Consider the following 22869-nt stretch of genomic DNA (forward strand, 5'->3'; position numbering starts at 1 on the left):
AAATGTACACACTGATTCTTTTGATACAGACAGATTTTTAGAAACATTAACATTTGATAAAGGCAATTCAAGTATGGGAAAAATCATATAATACACTGTATTATGCAAGCCAGGAATAATTTGTCTTGCAGACACACACAAATACAGACACACACACACACATACCCACACACAAAAACAAACAAACAAACAACAACAAAAGCATATGTTCAGTCTATATCATATGAAACCATCTCCTTGGCATCATGTGGCTTACAAATATAATCTCTTATTAAGAGGGCCATGGTTGAGTGTAGGGAAGAGAGGATTGTACCATCTTACACTTTGCTCTTGTCCTTTTTATTGCTTAAATTTATCCCAGTACAAATTACAAGTTTGATCACTTAAATAAAAATTCTCAAAATCCTGTACTCATGACCACTGGACACCACAAAACATTGAAGCTGACCTGTCTTAAAGCTCTCTGGGAATCACTGGGGAGTCCTCCTAGACTAGAGTAGGCACTTGTCCTTTTATTGGTCTGAAATGAAAAAAGATATTTTCAGTATATAGTTAAATGTGGGCAGGTTTTTCTTTCTTTCTTCACATTTCCAGAATTAAGCTCTAGCCATATTGAAAGCACAGGTGAAAAGAGCAGAATTCCTATTGGATTTGTGTGCTTAAAATGACACTCTCCTCAGAGACTTCTATGTAGCAAAATGACCTCCAACATCCCCAAATTAATTTATTGTAGAAATTTCATGAATTGGGCATTTTCGTATGTTGGCATTTTTTTATTCCCTTGTTTATTATTTCAGGTTCAATTTATAAACATTTGCTGAGTGTTTATTCAGTCCAGGAGGCTGAGAGGGGCTCTGAAATGAGGGCACATAGACATTCACGTGGTAGGGACTACCAGATTCCTGGGGAACTGAATACATAACCACTGTGCCCCCACTTAGAACTGACTACATCATGTGTGGAAGCCTGGCAAAATTAAAATGTAGGGACCACATTCAAAATTTACCAAGAACTTAAAGATGGTGATAGCAGAGTCCAAGTATGGGGCCCTTCCAAGTTCAGGACCATGTGTGATTACAGTTTGCACACCCATTCAAAGCAGAACAAAATCAATGCCAAACAAAGGAAAATTCAATATATTGGGAGTACACAAGAAATGACCGATTCTGATTACAAGGAACCAGAAGAGGGTTCAGGGGCCTGCTGGGACCATGAGTAGCGCTTCCCAAGATAGATTTCACATGAAGATAAGGTGTTTTCCTATTATCCAGAAAACCATTTTGCAATATCTGCTATGGAAATTATTATGCATTTTCTTTAACTTGATTTAACACATTTTCCCTACTGATCTATGTTGGGTTTGAAGGATGGTTACTTATAATAGAGAACCATGGAACAGTCTCAAATTTGAGTTTATAGTAACAACAACAACAACAAAAAACCTCTTGTCTATTAGTTATCCAGAAGGATTTGGATTGGAACCCAAGCCTAGAATGACTCCTTATCATCAAGTCTTTCTTTCCCCAAATGAAGAAGTAAAAGAAAAAACAGAGGAAGACTTCCCAAGTTTGAGTGATGGTATGTCTTATTTAGTGTTTACTTTTTGTATAGGGGGATTGTGGATGGATAGTTGTATCTGCAGAGTTGCATCATTCAGTCTGTCTTTCCAAAGTTAAGAAAGCAAATACTATTAAGGAAAACTTCAAAGATCAGAAGAGGACTTAGGAAATCTCAGAGTGAGGAAGTAGCTCAACAAGTTTACATCATAGAAAATAACACAGGAATGATTGTTGTATCTTAGAAATGAAATGAAAAGGGATAGATGGGTGGATGGGTGGATGGATGGATGGATGGATGGATGGATGAATAGAAAACTCTTTAGGACTTGGTTCCTCTATAAGCTTGGCCTACTTGCTTAAATCCCTGGGCATCTCACTATAAGTTGAAACTGGCAGACCATCTCACCTATCTCAAGCCTTTATGCCTAGGGATAACTTAGCTTTGTTTCTTAGAAAATGGGGAAGGAGTTAATAAATTCATTACTATCGGGCTGGGTTTGTGGCTCAAGCGGTAGCGCGCTCGCCTGGCATGCGTGCGGCCCGGGTTCGATCCTCAGCACCACATACAAGCAAAGATGTTGTGTCTGCCAAAAAAAAAAACTGAAAAATAAATATTTAAGAAAAATTCTCTCTCTCTCTCTCTCTCTTAAAAAATTCATTACTATCTATAAGACTTTTGACTTGATAAATTTTGTTCTTGGATTTACTAATATCAACCCAAGTTAAAGGCATTGTAATTTATATATAACAAATGTATGTTTATCTATCTATCCATATATATCTATTTTACACACACACACACACACACAGCAGGCAGTTCCATGTGTTTGAAAGATTGCACACTCTACCTCTTGATCCAGGAAGTAGAAGCTTTTGTCACTTTGATTTGTGACTGTGCCACTTTGTGATATCTTGTGATATAAAATCTCATGCACAAGTACCTCTGTATTCTGGTCACACAGGTGCCCAAAGAAAGTGATCAAAAATCTTGTGACTTTAAAGTTTATACAGACACAGTTTTAATGACAGCATGAATGTATGCACTTTGGTACTTGGATGGTAGAGCTGAACTGGGTAACATCCATCTCTCGATGTTAAGATAAAGTAGACTATAGAAGGTTAGAACCAGAGAGAGGCCCATTGATTCAAGATTAGGAAATTTAGGCACAGTTTGGGGACTGTAGATGTGGGTTCAGCAGGCAGAGTTGGCTTAGTATCTGAGCAAACCTAGGGAATGAGGTGGGTGGGTTCTGGGAAGTATCATCAAATACTAGGAAAAAAGGATTGGATTAGGTCCTGAGCCTCTGGTCACAGTCTAGAGCTTGAAATCCATTCCTTGAAATCATTCCTATGGGGAAGTTGGAAGGAGCTGTTTAGGGGGAGCTGGCTTGTTACATAGGGTCCCACAGGGCATCTTTCTGGTATCCAACGGAATTGGCAGGGGATCGGAGGAAGAGGTTCCCTCCCATCAATCACTCTCTTTCCAGACCTGGACACATCAGGCAGGTGTGACTTGTTAAAAAGTTAGACACAGGGAAAGGCCATCTTTTGGGGATGTTGGCAGCATTGTGTCAGCCTTGTGACTCTACAAGCTGATTACTTCTGGCTGGAGTTTTCAAAGCTGGGGGTGATATGCAAGACATTAAGCAAGAAGTATGTAGGTAAAAGCTTCCATGATATGCCATCTTTTCGCCTCTCTGGGAGTGAGGCTGTCCTGATTGTTCCGTGTGCTCTCTCTGCTAGTCCAGCACAATATCCAGAAGACAGTTCAGACTCTCTGGCAGCAACTGGTGGCTCAGAGGCGGCAGGCACTGGAGGACACCTTCAAGATCGATCTCTCTGTGAAACCTGGAGAGAGTGAAGTGAAGATTGAAGAGGTCACCCCGCTCTGGGAGGAAACGATGCTCAAATCCTGGCAGCACTACCTAGGTCTCTCTCCATTCGGCTCCAGGGGATGGGAACTTCTGGGCTTTGTAAAGCCAGATTCCTCTGAGGTTCCACTCGGGATCCAGAGCCTTTTCTACTCAAACCCTCTATCTTATGCCTTTGGTTGGGTTTTATATCCTTGAAATTTCATGTATCTTTCTCACAGAGGATGAAAGCTGCTTTCATTTTGGATGAAAGAAAGGTTAAAAGTACCAACCAAACAAGTAGATCATAGTCTCTCCAAGGAATGGGCACTGACTGGGTCAAGGCTCAGGGCCCTGGAGTTCTAGATCCCGCCTGATGTTCCCCTGCCAACTTGGAAACCTTGCACCAAGTGATGCAACAACAGTGAGCCTTGGGTTCCTAGAGTCCTGACATTTAAAGAAGTGAATGTCTTCAACCCCCAAATATTAATATGATAGAGACTCAACACTTTTACCCGCATATTAGTTAATGCAGCTGCAAGAATAAGGTCTTAATTTTTTTTAAACATTTTTTTTTAGTTATAGATGGCACAATATCTTTATTTTATTTATTTATTTTTATGTGGTGCTGAGGATAGAACCCAGTGCCTCATGTGTGCAAGGCAAGTGCTCTACCACTGAGCTACAGTCCCAGCCCATTAATTTTGTTTCTAAGGAGGTCCTTGCTCTCAAATTATGGCTCCTATCCTTATTTTAAGTATTTTAGCATCATAAAATTCAGAGTGATTCAAGACTTTATTTTTTTTCCATCTAAGTGCTCTGGACCGTCCAAAGGTATGGAAACTTTACTTAACTAGCTTTTCAAGTTAGTCCAGGCAAATATGTATGTACATATCTGCCTTAGTCTATTTGTACTGCTTCAAGAAAATAATCACAAAATAGATAATTTATAAATAATAGTTATTCACTCACAATCCTGAATGCTAGGGAGTCCAAGTTACAGGCACCCAGAAGATTCATTGTCTGGTAAAGGCTCTTTCTGCTTTCAAAGTAGCACCTTGATGCTACATCCTCTGGAGGGAAGGGACACTATATCCTCATATGGTGAAAGGGTTGAAAGAACAAAAGGGCCCAGACTACTTTCCTCCAGTCCTTTTATGAGGCACTATAGATTCAGGAGGGCATGGCCCTCATGACTTCATCACCTCCTAAACCAATACACTTCTTAATACAGCCACAGTGGGAATTAAGTATCCACATCAATTTTGGAGGGAATATATTTAAACCATAGCAATAATTATGTACTTACATGTACAAGTTGAAGCCAAAATGTCAGATTGCACTTTAGGGAAAAGTATAATAAAATTGGATACATATACCCATCCAAATACAATGGAATAAAAAGGCAAGATGGACCTTTAACTTACAAATGGCTCTCTTTTGGCCAACAACCAATATTGAGCAGTTTCTGTGTTCTAGGTGCTATATACACATAATTTTGTGTAATCTTCATGATACCCCCATGAGTTTAGATATGATTTATTCCCATTTTACAGGATGAGAAAACTGAGGCAAGGCAGCATTAGCTAACTTGTCCAATATCTCACTAAGTATCAGAAAGTCATGGAGCTAGGAGTGTAAGCTAGGTCTGGTGACCCCAAAGTCCACACTGTGTTTCTTAGCCAAGGGAGTACCAGAATATGTCAGTGTGAGCCACAGCCTGGGCCGTTTCCCTTATTGGATTTAGACACACTATGCTTGTATCCCCTGGCTGGCCCTTTGAAAGACAAGCCAGCTGTGAAAATAGTGTATGCTCTCCTTTCAACTTCAACTCTAATATTCTTTGCTTCTCTGTCTCCAGCATCTGAGAAGAAGTCACTGGCCAGTCGCTCGAGTGTCACACACCAAAGCAAAGTTGCTTCATGGAGTGAGAGCCTGTCCTCAGCCATGAGGCTGATGCCTGGGCGGCAGGCCAGGGACCCTGAGTGCAAGGCCGAGGTGAGCCCACACTCCTTTTCCTTAGAGATTGTCAGGCATTGTTTCTGTTGTCTATCACTGGACGTGATCTGACGCCATGTTCTCTGAGTGCCTGAGGATGTGTGGTGGTTCCCAGTTGAGGCTACATGCAGTGAAGCCGGGTGGTAAGCAGGTTTTAATGTCAAGTGAATGTGGGCTCCATTTGGTGCCAGGAACAGGTGTTCCTTATGGGATTGAAAACCAAGCCCGTTCTTCTTCCCATTCTCTTTGGAGTTAACATGTGTTCAGAGGGAACTAGTCGATGCTCAGCAGGACCTGGGTGTGTAAGCACATCCAGGGGGACTAAACCTGACTGCCTAGGTGGCTCCATTTCTAGGAGACACAGTAATGGGCCTGCTTGACTGTGTGGGGCAGAGTCATTGAGGTTTTCCTAATCTGTTTTTTGAAAGCCATGTAACAAAATCTTCCCCAAACTCAGTGACTCCAAAGAATTTGGAGCACAGTAAGAGAATAGGGTCTCTGATCCATGATGTCTACAAATCAGCTGGAATCTGAATTAGTCAGTTTTTTCAACACTGTGACCAAAATACTGAGCAAGAACAAATTAAAGGATGAAAAGTTTATTTGAGCTTACAGTTTCAGAGGTTCAATCCACAATTGGCCAATTCTGTTGTTCTGGTCCCAAGTTAAGGAGTACACCAAGGAAGAGAGGAGTGGCAGGAAAATGGTACAAAAGCTTATCACCTTATACTAACCAGGACGCAGAGAGAGAGACGGGGAGGAAGGGGGGAGGAAAGAGAGAGAGAGGAGACAGGGACAAAAATATATAATCCCTAAGGCATCTCTGCAGTGACCCACTTCCTCTAGCCATGCCCCACCTGCCTATAGTTACCCCTCAGTAATCCATTCAAATTATTAATACATCAAATGCATTAACCCACTGATTAGGTCCTAGCTTTCATTATCTAATCTAATTTTACATCTTACATTAACATAGGAGCTTTAGTGGGGGGGACACCTTATATCCAAACCACAATAGGATCATCAAAAACCCAAATACTTAGATACCTGGTGTTTGCTGCTGTCTTTAAGTTGACACTTTAGCTGGGACTTTGGCTGGAACACCTGCACATAGCCTCTCCATATGAACTGGGCTTTCTTACAACATGATGGCAGGATTTCCAGAGGTAGTGATGAAAGGGTAGTGGGGGAGGAACGAATGAGAACACACACCAGGCCAAAGCCACACTGCTTTTCATGACCTCTCTTCAGATATCACATTGTTGAGACAGGCAGAGAGTTCTGCTCAGGTTCCAGGGAAGAGAACAGGACTCCACCTCCCATATAGGAGTGGCAGATTTCTACATGAACCTGTGAGCTTGGAGGTACTGCTGGGGCTCCTTGGAAAGCACAATCAGGCTTGTATTCCCCAATGCTGGGGTCATGGACTTATCTTTAGAGGCAGACTTGTTGCTGCTGGATAAGATCTTAGGGTCAGGAGACTCTGGAACAAATTCCTTAATTCCCCTGAGTCTTTATCTCCTTATCTCTACAATGGAGCACATCACTATAGGAAGAGGAAAGGGCCCCCCAGGGAGATGCAGCAGATAGCTGACATAGTCTACCTCTCAGCCCGTGCAACTTGGGAAATGAGGTGAAGCCCAAGCTCTGCCACTCAGAATGGGCACTGGTCAGTGACTGGGAGACACAGCCAACAGATGAGGAGAAGGGAGGAGGAAAGGGCTGCCTGCAGCTGCCCAGGAAGATGGGGAAGGAGGCTTTCTTCCTACCAAAACCTAGGAATCATAGACTCCCGGGGAATAAGGAGAAAGAACCTAAACATGGAAGGGAAGACCAGAAATGAGCTTGACTGGGCTGCCCTGCCACCTGGTGCTGAGAAGTGAGGAGAAAGCCTGCTCTCATCCAGGCTGCGTCCTGAGGGGCACTGGTGTTTTGAACACACTTCTCATTCATCTGTTTAACAAATATTTATGTCAAGCACTCACTCTATGCCCTGTTTTAAACACTAAGGTTACCGTGTTCTCTGCATTTATGGACCTGGATTCTAGGGAGTGAAGGTAGATGATAAGTAGATAGATAAATTTGTAAATGTTGGAGGTGTGGCTTGCAACCAGGAAAAATTTAGCAGCATAAAGGGAAGAAGGCAGAGAGACGTGCCCAGATATTTAGATGGAGGAGGTTCGCAAAATTGTTTCTAACAAGGGGTTATTGGAGACTTGAGAAAGAACATGATCCAGGTGAGGCTCAAGAAGAGAACAGGTCAGGCTGAGAGAACAATACATCATGGCACTGAGGCAGGCCCATACTGGGTGTCCCAGGGCAGCAAAGGCTTGTGTGGCTGCACTGAGATGGATAGAGGCATCTGCTGTCACCCCAGCTTCCAGGCAGCCATGGAGAATGTCTCCCTGAGTTTTTAGCACCAGGAGGAACTGTGTGCTTCCAGCAACTCAGTGGAAGAAATTTTGTAACTGATTGTATTTTTCTCTTGGATCTGGAATATGGATACTCAGAAGCTTAAAGAACTGCACCCACGTCATGGGATAAATTTCTGTAACACACACACACACACACACAATTTGTTTGACACCTCCCTTCCCCTTGACCTTCACTTTCTCTTTCATTTGATTTATATATCCTTTCAACACCTTAAAATATTTTGTGCAGTTTTAAAGACAAATTAATTTTGGAACAAAGGGTACTATATTTTAATTTTAAAAAATTAAACTTTGATGGGCAGCAGGCTACATCAGTAACTCAGCCTGGGCTGGACACAGCACCTGCCATGCAGCAGGCCCTTAGAGAATGAGCATGGAGGGGTTCCGAAGGAGGAAGTAGAAGGCTCCCCCTCCTTTCACTGAGATGAAACTCACCAGCCTTCAGACCCCACATCCATCACTCATCTCCATGAGCTGCCTTTGTCGCTACCAGAAGGCACAAGTTCTCAGGTACATATGTACACTGTGATGTCATAGGATAAGAGCATCAACTATTTGCCCTGGGGTCTGTTTAATTATTTTTAAAAATTAATTTTGATTATTACAGCTGATTACACCTCAGTGAGCAATGTAATTGATATTTTCTAATGTATCCCAAGGAACATTTTGTACAACACGCTTTTTGTTGTTGAAGGTTAAAGACTCCGTTATTGGTTTTTCCCTAAATATGCCCACATCATTAGTCCCTCCAGTGAGGAGGTCGCCATCTGGAAAAAGCAGCATGGAGACATTATTCAGGCACAAGTGCATGAAATTGGTGTTTTTGCATCTTCTGTCTCTCTTCTGGAAAGAAGAGGCTTGTAATTAAAGGAGTTGATATTGGAGGAAGCATTATTCATTTGGTGTTATTCCTTATCATGTCAGCTGCTGACAGCTCTATAGCACTGATAAATTGTTCCAGGGAGTGAGACATATGATATAGGATTCATAATTTTTCTTACCTATCTTCATTTTCAGCAGCAAATGTTTACTTCTTGGCAGGTGAACAACTTTGAAGCAAGGTCTATTTGATACATGCTATTTTTTAAATAGGTACTATTTCTTCTTTTCCCCTGACTCCATTTCACTTCCTTCAGGAATCAGACTATGGAGTCACCATCTCTAGCATGGCAAAGGCTGAGGGTGTTCACTTGTGGGACAGAGGATATGTACTTGAGCTCCCTTGAGGTCACCAAAATCCAACTCAGGGTGTTCCAGAATCTTGTTCACCCTTGGTTTGGAGAAATTCAGGGTGCACACTCTTGCCAGCCATTTCTCTTCCTAGCAGGAGTGTGACTTGACAGGGGTGTGGAAAGTATGTGGTTTAGAAGGTTCTGTGGAACTCTGCAGAGCATGAGGAGGAATAAGAGCCAGAGGATATGGGGGGAGGAGTGCAGGGCTACTTCTTGCCCTTAAAAGGATAAACACAATCCTGACCTGTGTCTTGTTGGGCAGTGTGAGCTAGACTTCACCCCACTTTTCCCCTGGAACCAACTGCCCACTGTAGATATGTAGATGCTTCCTATGTAAGGAGCCAGGTGGGTTCCACATGATGGGGAGGCCCACAGGCCACCCTTCAACCAAAATTTGGACATTGTATAGAGGAGCTCGACACCCCATGTCCATCACACTTCCATGGTTTTGGAGATGGATGGGAGAGCTTCAATTTCCAATTTTTAATGCCATTTGTCAGAAAACTGAAATAGCTCATAGAAGGAAGTTGGGGCCTATGAAAATTAGCAGAAGGGAAACTGGTAGGCACCAGAAGACTGAGGCTGACATACTGGGGTTGCTTAAATACCACAGATAAACTTTTGTAGCACTTGTACCTTTGCCCTGGCAAGGTCTAGACATTTGCCCATGGTGACCTGGGATTCCTCTAAAGATGGCCTCTTGCCCAGACATTGGATGCACCAGCACCCTTGTGAGACTAGCAGGGCCCATCCATAGCCATCTGCTCCTTACCTGGTCACACACCAGGCCTGCTGTCTCCCAGCCCCAGCCATGAAGCCATCCCTGTCCCTGGAGGAGGACAAGGTGCTGAAATCAGCAAATCAGTAACAATTCCATGAAAGGCAGCCCTTTCTGAGGTCCTTAGCCAAGGGTCTGACATTTATAAACATCTACTCTGAGCACTTCATCCATTATCTCTTTAAAACAAATACTTGTGGAAATTTTCAAACACATACTACAGAAGAAGAAAAAATACTAACAGTGGTTCCCTATGTATTTATCCATCACTTCAACAGTTGTGAACCCTTACGGCCTCCCTGTCACTACCCAGATTGTACCCTGAATAATTCTGAAGCAGTATCCTAGACAATTGATCTTTACATATGTAACTATTTCTGAACACTTATTTTCTCTTTAAAGAAATCATGAAAGCCAAATAAAAATTGCCGAAAAGAAAGCCAATGTGCAGAACTGGAAGGCTCTGGCAATTGTCAGGGGAGTGATCAAGCAGTTCTTGGGTCTTCTTGGCTGCCATTGTTAGGTTTGCATTGTCCTCTGCTGATGAGGGGTGATGACCTTGCTGGGGCCCACAGGTCATTGAGCCACAGAGAACCACTTGTCAGAGTTTCAGGAAGAGGGAAAACGAGGTCCTCCCATGGCAAGGCTGCCTTCCAGGTTAATGCTGTGTCTTCTCTGGGTTTGTGGGAATGAATAGCACTAGCGGTGGGTAGCTCTTGAGGGGTGACAAGCCCCCGATTTCAGTACTTTGGGACTGAAAAGCACATGATCAGGAGAACCCCAGAGGTGAAAATGGATTTTTGAAAATAGCCATAATGGAAATGAGTGGTAGATTGGAAGGGAAGCGTCAAGAAGTCAAAACGTCACTGTGAAAATAGAGATCAGAATTCTCAGAGATGTCCTGTTATAAAAGAGAGAAAGATGAACATGTTTAAAAGCTTGCAGGAACTTTGAAAACTTGAAATTCAGATCACCTGCTGTACATTTTTACATTAGAGTCTAATAATTGCAAGATAATATTTGTGGGATAGAGAGAGTAGGGACTTCTCTAAGAGATGAATGTAACTTTAAAAGAGATGTTTGGGAGCTGGTGGCCTGAATTAGTGACCCAGAACGCCTGAATACATGGACTGTATAAGAAATTGCAATTCTGTACTCTTGGAACATTCTGTTCTGTTTAATGTAGGAAAAGTTATGGGAACAAATAATTAAATAGAATAAAACCACCCAGAAGCAAAAAAAAATTGTACTTGGAAAGTATAAATTGCTTTACTGGTGTGAGTGCTATTACTAAGACCTTCTGCTAACTGGGATCTTGATTTTCTTAATTGTGGTGGGCAAGGCTGCCAAAGATTTACTGTCCCTGGGTGCTTTTCCAGAGATAAGTGACCCCAAAGTACTGCAGCTCTTTGCAGCCTGATCTTGGAGCTCTTTCTTATGCTGTCTAAGCCAGGACTATTTCCAGAAAGGACTTCCATTATACTCTGGTTGTGGTTGGTATACTGATAGGAAGAGAAAAATAATGAAGTCCAATATTTTATTTTTAAACATTAGAAGTTTCCTTTCTCACTTGGACTAAAAGTACATGTAGCGTGTCTCAGTCTTGCAGAGAGCTGTGCTATAGTGTCACACCCAGAATGTGAAGTGCCAGGTGATGAAGTTGGGGTGTCATGAACTGGGGACCCCTGCAGGATTGTGGAAATCTGGCCAGGTTGTAGAGGTGGGGGAGAAGGGAGAAAATTAGCTCTTTAGGTTTTCTTCCAGTGGTTTGACCTCTTAACCAGGGCCCTTTTCTCTCATTTCCTCTCTTCCCTGAACTGACACACACATGAATACACAACATACACACACTCCCACATCCAATTCTCTAAACCCATTCTCTAAATGCCATCAGTGAGAATTGAGCTGGGAGGAGCTGGTTTGAACAAGAGACTCCATAACATAACTGCTCAGGAACAGCATAGTCACATGTCACTTAAGGAAGATACATTCTCAGAAATGCATCCTTCAATCAGGTGATTTGTTGTTTGAACATCTATAATGTCTGAACATCTGTAAGTGCACTTATGCAAACCTAAATGGTATAGCTACAACACACCCAGGCTGCCTGGTAGATGTATGGCATAGCCTATTGCTCTCAGAGCCACGATAAACAAAACAACATGATTAAGTCAAGCACATGATAAAATGATACAAAGAGCAATGGTAAACTTGAGGCAGATGAGGCTGCTGCTGGTGTAACAGATCATACTGTTTTTTTAAAAATATTTTTTAGTTGTTGATGGACCTTTATTTATTTGTATGTGGTGCTGAGAATCGAACCCAGTGTCTCTTGAATGCTAGGTAAGTGCATTACCACTGAGTCACAACCCCAGCCCCGAGCATACTGTTTTATAGGTGATGTTTTTATCAAGTAGAAGGAATACAATCTAAAATAACTATTGAGGGCTGGGGATGTGGCTCAAGCGGTAGCGCGCTCGCCTGGCATGCGTGCGGCCCGGGTTCGATTCTCAGCACCACATACAAACAAGGATGTTGTGTCCGCCGATAACTAAAAAATAAATATTAAAATTAAAAAAAAATAAAAAATAAAATAACTATTGAAAGTAGATTATGGTAAATACATAAATGAGCTACATAGTTGTTTATAATCACTACGGAGCATTACGTACTGTACATACTTGTGTGTGCTGTACTTGTACAGCACTTGTACAGTTGGTTTGTTTACATCACTAACATGAACAATGTGTGGTGCTGTGACACTAGGTCAGCTATGGTGTCAATGGGTGATGGTAATTATTCAGCTCCTGTATGATCTTATGGAAGCAACGTAGTATGTGTGGTCTATTATTGGTCAGAATGCTGTCATGCCACGTGTGACTGTAGTTACTCACAGCAGAGGTTTTGTAAAAGTAGCAGCAACCATCATAGTGTTAGTATCCAGAACAGGGGGTAGGACAGCATCAGACTGATGGAAGACAGTGGGCATTCTTTTTCCATTTTAAGCAAGTCTTAAATGTCACTTGTCTATCATAAACCCCTGTTACAGGAGTTTGAAAAATAGATGTAAATGAACAAAGCAAACACTGATACCTTTAATGATGTTTCTTTACCAAGTGCATCATTTGTGAGACATCTTTATCTTCATAATAGAAGGATAATTAACATCACTAATTATCTAATTAAGTTCATTAGGCATCCACCAACAGTGCACCGTGAAGTTGACATTATGTTCTACTGTCAACAAATGCTTTTGATTTCTTAGGAAGTAATTAAAATGTAAATTAGCATGTGATTATATGCACAGGGGAAGTTTTGAATCAGATATTCATTTCAAAACTGCTTAGAGCAACATAGATTTTTTTTCTTCTTCAATAAAAGCAGTCATTTTACTATTAGCGATGTATATTAAAGTTGCCATTCGGCTGTTCAACATTTGAATAATAGCAAGATTTTGTACTACATGACACGGAGCATTGAGCTGATATATTTGTTGTTGTGCTTTGTGTTTTTTTTCTTATTTGATCATTTTATTTAATATGTTTGTTTATGGTGTGTCCTTTGTGTTTAAAAGAGAATACACTAATTTTTTTTCTTCTGAAAAATTCCTGTAAATTTAAATTCTCTAGCCAAGCTTGCACTTTAAAGATGTTTTAGGAAAAATCTTTTAATGTAGCCTTCCTGCCAGTTAGGTTAGGGAATATAATCAATGATTTGATGAGAGCAGGTTAGGTATGTCCCCCTCCTTATCCATGAGAGAAACAACTTATCAAACTTGTGGTTCAGCTGTTTTTAGTTCCAACCAAGTTTACATTTTTTTTTCCTGCTTTCTTTGGGCAGCCCCTTAGCTTCTGGTGAACCATGACATCTGGAATGAGCATACTAAATGCAGTAGCATCCTTAGGTTAAGAACTTGGAATATCACCAAGTCCCTGGATACCTATGAAAAAGAAAAAATTCCCAAGATAGAAGCCACCAAGTTGAAAGTCTCAGTGCTTTGAACAATCCTGATTGAATTCTGAAATGCCCTTCTCTTATTAAAGTGGACTGTCCAGCACAGGGGATGCCCTCTCTTTCATCATCCCATATGAAAATACTGGCCATTTGAACATTGAGCTGATGTTATCTGAGTCAAATGAAAAGGAAAATTCTTCTCTCATGACACCTGACTCCCTCAATCTCTTCTTGGATGGGTTTTCTAGGAATGATTGGTGCTGAAATGTCCCTTGCTTTGTGTAAAGATTTCAAATTCTCAGAATACACAGGCCTAGGACAGACTGTCTTTTCCCCTTGAAAGTATCAAGTCAGGGCCTGGCTATGAATAGAACCAGCTGAACCACTGGCTGTCCATTGATGTGGGTATAGACAGGTATCCTGATGGTCCAAGCAGATTGCATCTGGTCTCCCAGGGTGTGCAGGCAACCTGATTATACCATGGGTTAGGGTGGACCTGAGACCTCTGGCCTGCGGTGAGCTGTGGCATCACCATCCAGATCACTGACCTGCACCAGGACCAAGATGGGGGTCTATGAGGTAGGGCCTGACCTCTGTCTGAGCTTTGTGGTAAGCTGTGAGTTGTGCTGTGGTCTGCATTCATCTGAGGAAGGTCACCCTCTCAGTCATCCACCCAGAGGAGCTCCTTTTGCTCATTCATGAAAATTACAATAGCTAGGCGGAAAAACCCCTAAAATTACCAAAGAATTCCACTGTTAAAAATCAGATAATTCTGATCAGATGTAAGCAAACATTTACCTTGTCTAGCCAATAGAAATTTCTCTATAATGTTTTTCCTTTTGAATGTTTTTTTTAACTTACTATAAAATGTAGCCTGCCATGTCATAACTTAAGCTTGCAAAATCCACATGCAACATGAATAATCAACAGCAGCAGTAATTTGCTTTATCCCATGATTGTAATTTTCTGTTGCTACCTGAATTCTTCCTTGCTCAGAACTTCACTAAGGGATGATGCTCACTGTAGGCTTCATCACCTGTGAGTGGCAGAAAGTCACCTCTGACTACGCTTGGTCATTTGTCATCAGGAGAGCTGGGGTTAAAGCTGGTTTGCTTGAACCCATCCTAGCAAGCAGGCACTAAAGTTATACAAGTTTCATAAATTAATGGAATACTTTCCACCTGAGGTCACCACTGCCCATTGCAAGGTGTATCATATCTAAATCATACTTTTAAAAGTGCTTAGGGAAAGATGGTCAGTTCCTGCTCCAAAGACTTCTACCCAAACAGACATGCCTAGTCTGAAGAGTTAACTAGATCTTCTCACCTCCTTCTGCTGGTTATTTACTGGCTCTCTTTCCTTTTTCTTCTATAGTGACTTATTTTATTAAAGTCAGGTTAATTATGTTTATTTCTATATACAATGAATATCATGGAGAAATATTTCAGTAATTTAAGATCCCAGTTTGCAGCTCAACTCCAATATTTTAATGTCCATAATAAATACTTTACTGTATGTAATTCAATGCATAAATTTATTGAGTAGACATAGCATTGCTTGTTAAGAATGTAAAGATGAATAACACATAGCCCTAATTTAAAGAATCCATGTGGTATTGTTATTTATCTCCCTAGTTAGATGGCCTGCAAGAAGAGTCACAGTAGATGGGTTTCAGGAAAAAAAAAAAGGTGGTATCTGTACAAATAATTTAATAAATAAAAGCAGATTTGAAATTAATTGAAGAATTTGGCAATTTAAAGGAAAACTGGGGCAAGTCCTTTTGAAAACTAAATGTAGTCCTTTATTTGAAAGGATAATTATGCCTAGGAGCTATTTAAGGTTCAGATTTGTGTACACTGGGTTTCCTAGTGAGAGGTATACCTGCAATCTGAAAACTGGATTGTGGTGAGGGCAAGATATTTTCATCCCAGGAAATGCTTTCAGGTTTTAAAAATTATGACTTATGAGGGCAACACATTTTTTTATTTCTCTTAATTGAAATATTTAAAACTTAATATATTCATCAATGCAAAAAAAAAAAAGTCTTAGCATTCCAAAAGACAGAAGTGTCCCAAACTATATAAATGATAAAACGGCAGATGGTCGTGGAGTGGAGAATCAGTCTGGGGCCCTCCTGAGGCGCTGCTGCCATTCACAACCCGCTAGGCGCCCTGCTCGCAGCCCCGCCACCGAGGCGCCTGTCGCGTGAGTTACAGCCGCGTTCTCGCCCTGGGACCCATCTATTATGAGAAACCATTTTGGTTAATTAAAAAAGTCTTTCAAAGTCTCAGAACAGGAAGTTCAGAAATTTTCTTCTCTTTGCTATCCTTGATGGGGGTTGATGAAAACTTGGCTCGCTGGCCTGACAAAGGAGGGAGGAAGACAGATGGAAGGTGGAGGGGGAGTGGGGGCAGAAGAAGAAAGCATTCAGGTCCAGTCCTGGGTGGGCCCAGAGTGAGTGTCAGAGGTCGCTGGGCTCACCTAGCGTAGCAGAACCAATGAAGAAAATGGCTTAGATCCTTGAGTAAATAGAAGGTGTAATTGGCAAGCCAGGGTGGGACCAGTTCTTGATTAGTGTGTTTCTGCATCTAGGACCCACTGTAAGGATTTGGATGACAATTGAGTAAAACAGATGATGTACCTTCTCTCTGTTTGAGGGGAAACAGACTGGAAGCAAAAATATATATGTGAGAAAATATTAGGTAATAGGAAATAACCTGTGAAGGACATATGTGATCTGCTGGACACTGCCTGGTCATTGCTGTAGTTTGGAAGGTGTGAGAAAGCTTCTCCAGGGAAGTGATAATAGGTTGAGAGTAAAGAAGAGCCCTGCAACTGCTGGGGATAAGAGCTTGGGAAGGACTCACCTAGGGCTATGGCTTGAGGGAGGGAATGACTTCATATGCTGAGAATAGAGAGAGATCCTGTGGGCAAAGTACAGAGATCAAATGGAGGAGTCTGATCTTCCCAGAGTGTAGAGGAGGGTAGTAGAAACCAGTTGCCAAGCATCATCCCAAGTTTTTCAGGGATTCAGAGAGTACATCTATGCTTTGACTCCATCTGCTTCTGCATCTCCATTCTTCTCTAACTCTCCATTGCTTATCTACTAAACACCCATTCCCACTCTAAGCAGTTTTTCCCGCAACATTCCACATGCATTTATTGATTTCCTACCATATCCCAGGACCTTGGGTTAAGGCTGAAGGAATCTGATGAGAAAAGGTACAGTCCCTAACTGTAACGCCCTCCTTCTAAGGCTTTTTAAGGAAAGTGAAATTATGATGTAATAGGAGGTTCCTAGAAGAGAAACAGTGTAAGTAGGTTTTAGAGGAGCGTGACCTGAGATTCAGAGGAGCAGCGGGAGGAAAAACAATGTAAGGGCAGATTGGTGGTGAGGAAGAGATATAAAGGGACATTCAGTCATGACCATCTGCCTTGTGGTCAGTTGATGGCTTAGAATTGCTGGACTATCATATCTGGTTTAACTTAATTTAATGTATTTATTTGTATTCTGACTCATTCTCTTGAAGATTTATAGCACTTTTAAATGAGGATACATGCAATAAAGAAATGAGATCAGGAAAAAATAATAATAAAAGAAAGTCAATTCATGGGTAACTGAGATCATAAATATTCAATCTGTAAAGACTTAAATTGAGCATCAACACTGGGTTCAGCTTTCTGTATGCCATCATGGACTGGAGGCAGGAGAGTTAACATTGATTCCTCATGTATCAGCTGTGCTTCTTCCAAGAGGCAGGCCCTGGACTTAAGAATAGGGTCGCTAGGTGAACAAAGCAGATGGTCCCTGCCTAGTAGCTTCCTTTGCCACACCCTATCTTTATGCCATCCTCACTTTGAGTTTTTAAAGATCAGACTTAATAATGTCATGTCCCTGATCAAAACTTGTTATTGGGTCCCACAATGTCCAGGGTAGATTCAGACCCATCACCACGCAGTAAGATGCCTTGTTCAGCTGACCTTGACCATTTCCAAGTTCATTTCTTGCCACAGTCCTGCAGAGTCTTTGCTCCTATTGGACCCACTTTCCTATGTAATAATGTACCCTTTGTTTCTCCCATCCCTGTCTTTGGGCAAATGTGGTCCTGTCTGCTTAGATTCCACTCCACTCCCCTGCCTCCTAGCTATTGAAAAAACAGGAGTACTTCAAGAAGACTGTTCCTTCTGACAGCATGCCAAGTCTTCTCCAGTCTGGCTATGACCCTGAGGGACTCCTCTCTATAAAAGAGTAATTTTCTTATTACCCCATGCAGAAGAGTTTCAAAGCACTGATGGGCCACCTGTGTACCCTGCTCATCTTCAAGGTGCTTGGGCCAGGACAATACCTAGACCAGGGGAGGAACTGGGACTCACTGTCTGAAAAGAGACTTTGAGAAGAAACCAGGCCTATCTATTTTTTTATACACAATGGCTGCATCTATGAGGGCCCAACCTAAGGGAGAAGAAAGATTTTCATTTGCCAGGTTACTTGGGAACCTCATGCAGACCAACAAGGGCCTTCTACTGTCCAGTCCTGTATGGGCCCCAAGAGTGCCAGGGTGAGCAGATGGGTGCATCATCCTTAATAGCAGGTGGGCTGTGGGTGGCCCTTAGGAAATCCCACCATGGGCCCAGGTAGCAGCAGTGCTGTCCTCAATACTGTCCTCAGGGGTCAGGTTAAAGGTTCTGTGCTGGAGGCTGGCAGTGACTGGAGGTTCTGGCTGAAGGTGTTGCTCTCCTAAAGACTAAAGAAGGAATCTTTTCTTTTTTCTTTTCTTTCTTTCTTTTTTTTTTTTTGGTACCAGGGATTGAACTTAGGAGCACTCAACCACTGAGTCACATCTGCAGCCCTATGTTATATTTAGAGACAGAGTCTCACTGAGTTGCTTAGCATTCACTTTTACTGAGGCTGGCTTTGAACTCTCAATCCTCCTGCTTCAGCCTCCCAAGTCGCTGGGATTACAGGTATGTGCCACCGTGCCCAGCTAAAAAAGGAAACTTCTGGGTAAACTCCAGTCTCTGTTTACTCTCTGAGAAATGTCTGTTGCAGTATTCAGGTGCCTCAGGGCCAGGCATTATTTGGAGTGAAAGCACCTGTACGTTGAGCATCCTTAGCCAAAAAAAATCCCAATTCCAAGTTTTCCAAGGTCCAAAACCTTTTGAACACGGGCATGATGTTATTAGTGGAAGATTCCAAATCTGATTTGTGATGGGTCAAATTATATAAAATTACCTTCAAGCCATGTAGATAAGGTATATATAAAATGTAAATTATTTTAATGTTTGTATCCATGAGATAGCCCCCAAGATATCTCATTATGTATATGCAAATACTCTAAAGTCTGAAAAAATAAAAATCAGAAACACAGTGTTCCCAAGCATTTTGGATAAGGGGTACTGGTCCTCTATCAGTCCTCTCAGGCTGCCATTAAAAAATAAAAAAATACCACCCCCTGGGCAGCTTAAACAACAGACATTTCTGTTTTCACAGTTCTGGATGATAGAGGACAAAGTGCCAGAAGCACTGGCTTGGTGTCTTTTGGTGCCCATTTGGATTCCTTCTTGGTTCATACATGGCTTCTTCTCACTACAGGCCTCTGGTGCCTCTTACTCTTCCAAGGACCCCAGTCAGATTGGATTAGGGCCTGCACTAATAGCCTCAATTAAGCTCAGTCACCTCCTTAACGGACCTATCTCCAAATGCAAGTCACCTTCTGAGGTGGTAGGGGTTAGGACCTCAACATATGAGCTCGTTCCCTAACAGTGTGCCTCCTGATTAGGGGGGAGATGTTTCTGTGGGTTGCAGATCCCAGGGTCGGTCTTCACCTCCATCTCTCCTCTGGACCCCTTCCTGTGACACTATGTTTTGGCCCCAGCCTTGGGAGGTAAGAATTTACAGCATAATTTCCAAGAAAGAATCTGAGAGAGACTCTCAGTCTGAGAGAAGAAACCAAGTTCAGGAAAGGCCAGCCTAGTGACACCCCCCATCCATCTGAGCCACACAGAGGTCCTGACACCCAAAGAGGAGGATGGCTTCCTTAAGAAGGCTGACTATCTGCAATTTTAAAACATCCATCCTCAGCCCTACCAGAGTGGGGTTTTTTTTTTTTTTCAAGTAGTCATTCTCTGTGTACTCATGATGATTGAATTTAATAAAAACATCACAGTTCAAAAAAGACAAATTAGAAACCACTGTTCATCTTAGAAATTAATATGTGAGTGAATTTAACAAGAGATGAATTGCACTGTGGTGATCTGGTCCCTCTTCACCCACTCTGAGCCCCAGTTGTTTGTCATTATTGCTGGAAATATGATTATTACTCTGGTATTGCTTGACATTTATTAAGGATCCAGGGGCTGTGTCTCCACAGCAGAGAAAAGTGCAATTATCTGGGCGCTCAAAGAAAAAGCGTCTCCTGGCCTGAGTCATCCAAACAGACGTCCCCCGGAGACCCCTGGACCACAACCACAGCTGGGTGGGAGCTCAGGCTGCTCTGACACTCAGCACACAGTGTACCTTCTTCATAAGGGTCTGCTAATATCTTATGGGCACACATATGGATATTATGCATGATTTTCCAAGAAATAGCATTTTATTTAATTTTTTTTCTATTTTATTAATTGCCTCTATTATTTAACTTAACCCTGATCTCCAGTAAGAACTTGCATTTAGAGGTAGATATGTCAGCCTTAAGTGGAAGATGCACAATACCTAAACTGTTTAGGTACAGTAGTTCTTCTTTGTCCACAGTTTTACTGTCTCTCTTTTCAGTTACTCATGATCTGAAAATGTTAAATGGAAAAATTCTAGAAATAAACAATTTGTAAATTTTAAATGCACACCATTCTAAGTATTGTGATGAAATTTTGTACCATCCCACCCTGTCCCTCCAAGATGTGAATCATCTATTAGTGCAGCAAACCCATGCTCATGAGTCACTTAGGTAGCCATGTAAGTTGTATGTTTTGTTTTGTTTTTAATTCAGGCATCATCGCTCAGTCACTAGTTAGACTCTCATGGTATTAGAGTATTTGTACTCATGTAACTCTTATTTTATTTAATAATTTTCCCAACACTCAAGAATAATGATCCTGGAAATTCCTATATGTCAAAGAAACACCTTAAAATGCTTTTTTCAAACAAAAAGGTAGAAGTTCTTAACAAGGAAAGAAAAAATGTGTGTGCTTAAGTTACTAAGATCTATGGTAAAAACTTCTGTGAAATCATGAAGAAATAAGAAATACATGCTAATTTTACCATCACACCTTGAACTGCATGAGTTATGGCCATAGAGCTTGATAAAAGCTTAGTTAAGATTAAAAAAACATTAATTTATAAGATTTGGTGCCATCAGAGACTTCAGGCATCCACTGGGGGGTCTTAGAATGTATTCCCTCAGATAAGGGTAATATTATAATATCTTTCCTGGGTGTTTCACAACTGGGAAAAGACTGCATTTCAGATGGGGTTAAATGTGCCAGGGGGACTAAGGAGCAAGGACTGTCAGTCCCTGACCCTTGTTCTTCATGGAACTCAGGGTACTGTCAGTGGCCCTGCCAGTGGCCCTGCCAGTGCTTATTTTTTTTTTTTTATTGGTTGTTCAAAACCCTACAAAGCTCTTGACATATCATATTTCATACATTAGCATACATTAGCTTCAAGTGAGTTATGAACTCCCTTTTTTACCCCAAGTACAGATTGCAGAATCACATGGGTTACACATCCACATTTTTACATAATACCATAATAGTAACTGTTGTATTCTGCTACCTTTCCTATCCTCTACTATCCCCCCTCCCCTCCCCTCCCATCTTCTCTCTCTACCCGGGATACTGCCACATCGATGTTCATAGCAGCACAATTTACAATAGCTAGATTGTGGAACCAACCCAGATGCCCTTCAATGGATGAATGGATTAAAAAAATGTGGCATCTATACACCATGGAGTATTACGCAGCACTAAAAAATGACAAAATCTTGGAATTTGCAGGGAAATGGATGGCACTAGAGCAGATTATGCTTAGTGAAGTTAGCCAATCTCTAAAAAACAAATACCAAATGTCATCTTTGATATAATGAGAGCAACTAAGAATAAAGCAGGGAGGAAGAGCAGGAAGAAAAGATTAACTTTAAACAGAGACATGAGGTGGGAGGGAAAGGGAGAGAAAAGGGGAATTGCATGGAAACGGAGGGAGACCCTCATTGTTATACTAAATTACATATAAGAGGTTGTAAGTGGAATGGGAAAATAAACAAGGCCAGTGCTTATTAATCCTGATCAAATGGAGTATTTTACTCCAGACAGGAAGAGACCCAAGAAACTGGCCCAGGGTAGGAGTGCCAAAGGTCTGTGAGCTTCCTTTCAAGTTCCCAAACTATGATCATTGCCTTCCCTTATCAGCCTTCGGATCATACAATAAGCCCCTGGGGATTTATTGCAGGGTGGCTGGTAGGGAAATTAGTCAATATAAAGCAGAGTGCTGTCTCTGCAGGGTTTACCCTCTACCATAGGAGCCCAGGGGAGTCATGCCAGGGAAGACAAGGGCATTAATAACAATTACTGTTTACATGATAACGGCAAAACCACAGGCTTGTTTTCCTCTGTTGCCCACTGCCTCTTGACTACATGATATTATTCATCAAATTCCCCATCCTTCCATCCTGCATCAGTGGAGGAGAGGTTACCAATGAGTGACCATTGTGACCAATGAAAGCCTGCAATCCATGCCATCAGAAGTCTCCCACAGTGGCAGCCTTACTTCTGCCTGAATGAATGGAAGGTCACCCGCTTAACTTGAACCTGTCTTTGGCCAGAGGAAGTTACATGCTAAAGAAGTCTGGATCTGACTCTCAACAACTTGGTCATTGCTTTCCTTTATGGAATTGTCGATTAATGAACATTCAGAAACTTTGAAAAATTACAAAGAAGACTTCCCAAAGTAGACTCATATATTATACATGGTTAAGTTTAAAAATCTGTTCATAAAATAGAAACCAATTTGCCAATATTACTCTTTAAATTTCCCTAAATTTTCACAGTACCTTTTTTACCAGGCAATTT

General features: G+C 41.6%; 1 protein-coding gene across 1 annotated transcript in view; it reads left to right on the plus strand.

Annotated features, from left to right (window-relative positions):
• The window catches only part of Wdfy4 (WDFY family member 4), a 243992-nt gene that overhangs the window by 106287 nt on the left and 114836 nt on the right, over nucleotides 1-22869 (plus strand). Inside the window, exons 36-38 of the mRNA XM_076834810.1 lie at nucleotides 1457-1578; nucleotides 3303-3488; nucleotides 5271-5407. Coding sequence (XP_076690925.1) covers nucleotides 1457-1578; nucleotides 3303-3488; nucleotides 5271-5407 — 445 coding nt within the window. The remainder of the gene's footprint in view (nucleotides 1-1456; nucleotides 1579-3302; nucleotides 3489-5270; nucleotides 5408-22869) is intronic.

The sequence above is a fragment of the Callospermophilus lateralis genome, chromosome 15 (genome assembly GCF_048772815.1).
Source record: "Callospermophilus lateralis isolate mCalLat2 chromosome 15, mCalLat2.hap1, whole genome shotgun sequence".
In the NCBI taxonomy this organism is placed as follows: Eukaryota; Metazoa; Chordata; class Mammalia; order Rodentia; family Sciuridae; genus Callospermophilus; species Callospermophilus lateralis.